Genomic DNA, 1112 nt, shown 5'->3' with positions numbered 1-1112 from the left:
GTGTGTGTATATATATCGGTTTGTTTTGGCGAGAATAGAAAGAAACTTGTCTCCGCATATATCGGCTACATTAACTGGATCACTACCCCCTCCACACTTGCCCATGTGTTTGAGTGCACGCGCTGTGTATACATGTGTGGCACGTAAACGATTGTGCGTATGTGTTTGCATGTGTGTGTTTGTGTGTGTATCTGTTTGTGTGTGTGTTTGAGTGTGTGTGTTGTTTCCATAGGACTCTCAACCCCGACAACGGGTATGATTGTTGATAGACAAGATAAGTACAAGAACATACGCCACTATACCTACCTTCACGTGTGTGTTGTGCATCGTTCTGGTATGCATTGACCACACAGCTCACCACAAGCCGGTACTTGCCAAGCAACCACGCTTTGTTGCACTTTTGTCCTGTTTCATGGACCGAGTCCTTTTTCTCCTGGTCCGGGTGCATGCCCTCCCAGCATTGAGCGGGTGTCCCGTGTCCCATTGTGGAGGTGAAGTGGTGCAACAGGTGCTTGTTTGCACCCGTTTCAAAGTAGTGCAGCATCGATTCTAGCGTCATGAACACAGCCTCCAGATCATATCCGCGTTGCACTCCCGTGACTGAGAGTGTCAGAGTGGTTGAGTGTGAGCGACTTAGTACTGCAATACGATACATAGTATATATATACAATGGGGATGGTTTTCAGTGTGTATTACTGAGTATACCTACAAATCTAAGCTGTTGGGTGGTTTGAGCCATCGGTTGCTTTAGGTTCAATTGGTCTACCGAAACCAACCATTGGTTTATCTCGTTCTCTCGGTCGCAAAAACCTCACATTCTTCCCCACTAAAACAAATTGTTTGTCACTTCATCTGCGGCGACAGTCCCATTTTCCTTTCAACTAGGCCTGATAAGATACTATCCGCTAGGTGAATACATACCCGCTACTGTATACACTTGTGAAGTGCTTGTGCTAACGTAATATCCACTGGACAATACTTGACAAGTCAATATGTAAATATGTAGTTACAGCTTAGACATGATGTGCTTGGGTGTTTGTCTGCATCGTATAGGAAGCCATATTCACCTAAAACGGAAAATGCTCGTAAGATAATCAACCCCTATATTATTT

At 44.7% G+C, this 1112-nt stretch overlaps 1 protein-coding gene across 1 annotated transcript; it reads right to left on the bottom strand.

Annotated features, from left to right (window-relative positions):
• Positions 1-306: 306 nt before the first annotated feature.
• SARC_16905 (hypothetical protein) lies at positions 307-559 on the bottom strand (the record flags this gene model as incomplete). Its single annotated transcript, XM_014288996.1, has 1 exon — positions 307-559. A coding segment is annotated over one exon (253 nt), but the record flags the coding sequence as incomplete, so codon positions are not given.
• Between the last annotated feature and the right edge of the window lie 553 nt (positions 560-1112).

The sequence above is a fragment of the Sphaeroforma arctica genome (assembly GCF_001186125.1).
Source record: "Sphaeroforma arctica JP610 unplaced genomic scaffold supercont1.9190, whole genome shotgun sequence".
Taxonomy (NCBI): Eukaryota; class Ichthyosporea; order Ichthyophonida; genus Sphaeroforma; species Sphaeroforma arctica.
Note: the sequence above shows the minus strand (reverse complement) of the source record. Positions and strands in the feature narration are given on the sequence as shown.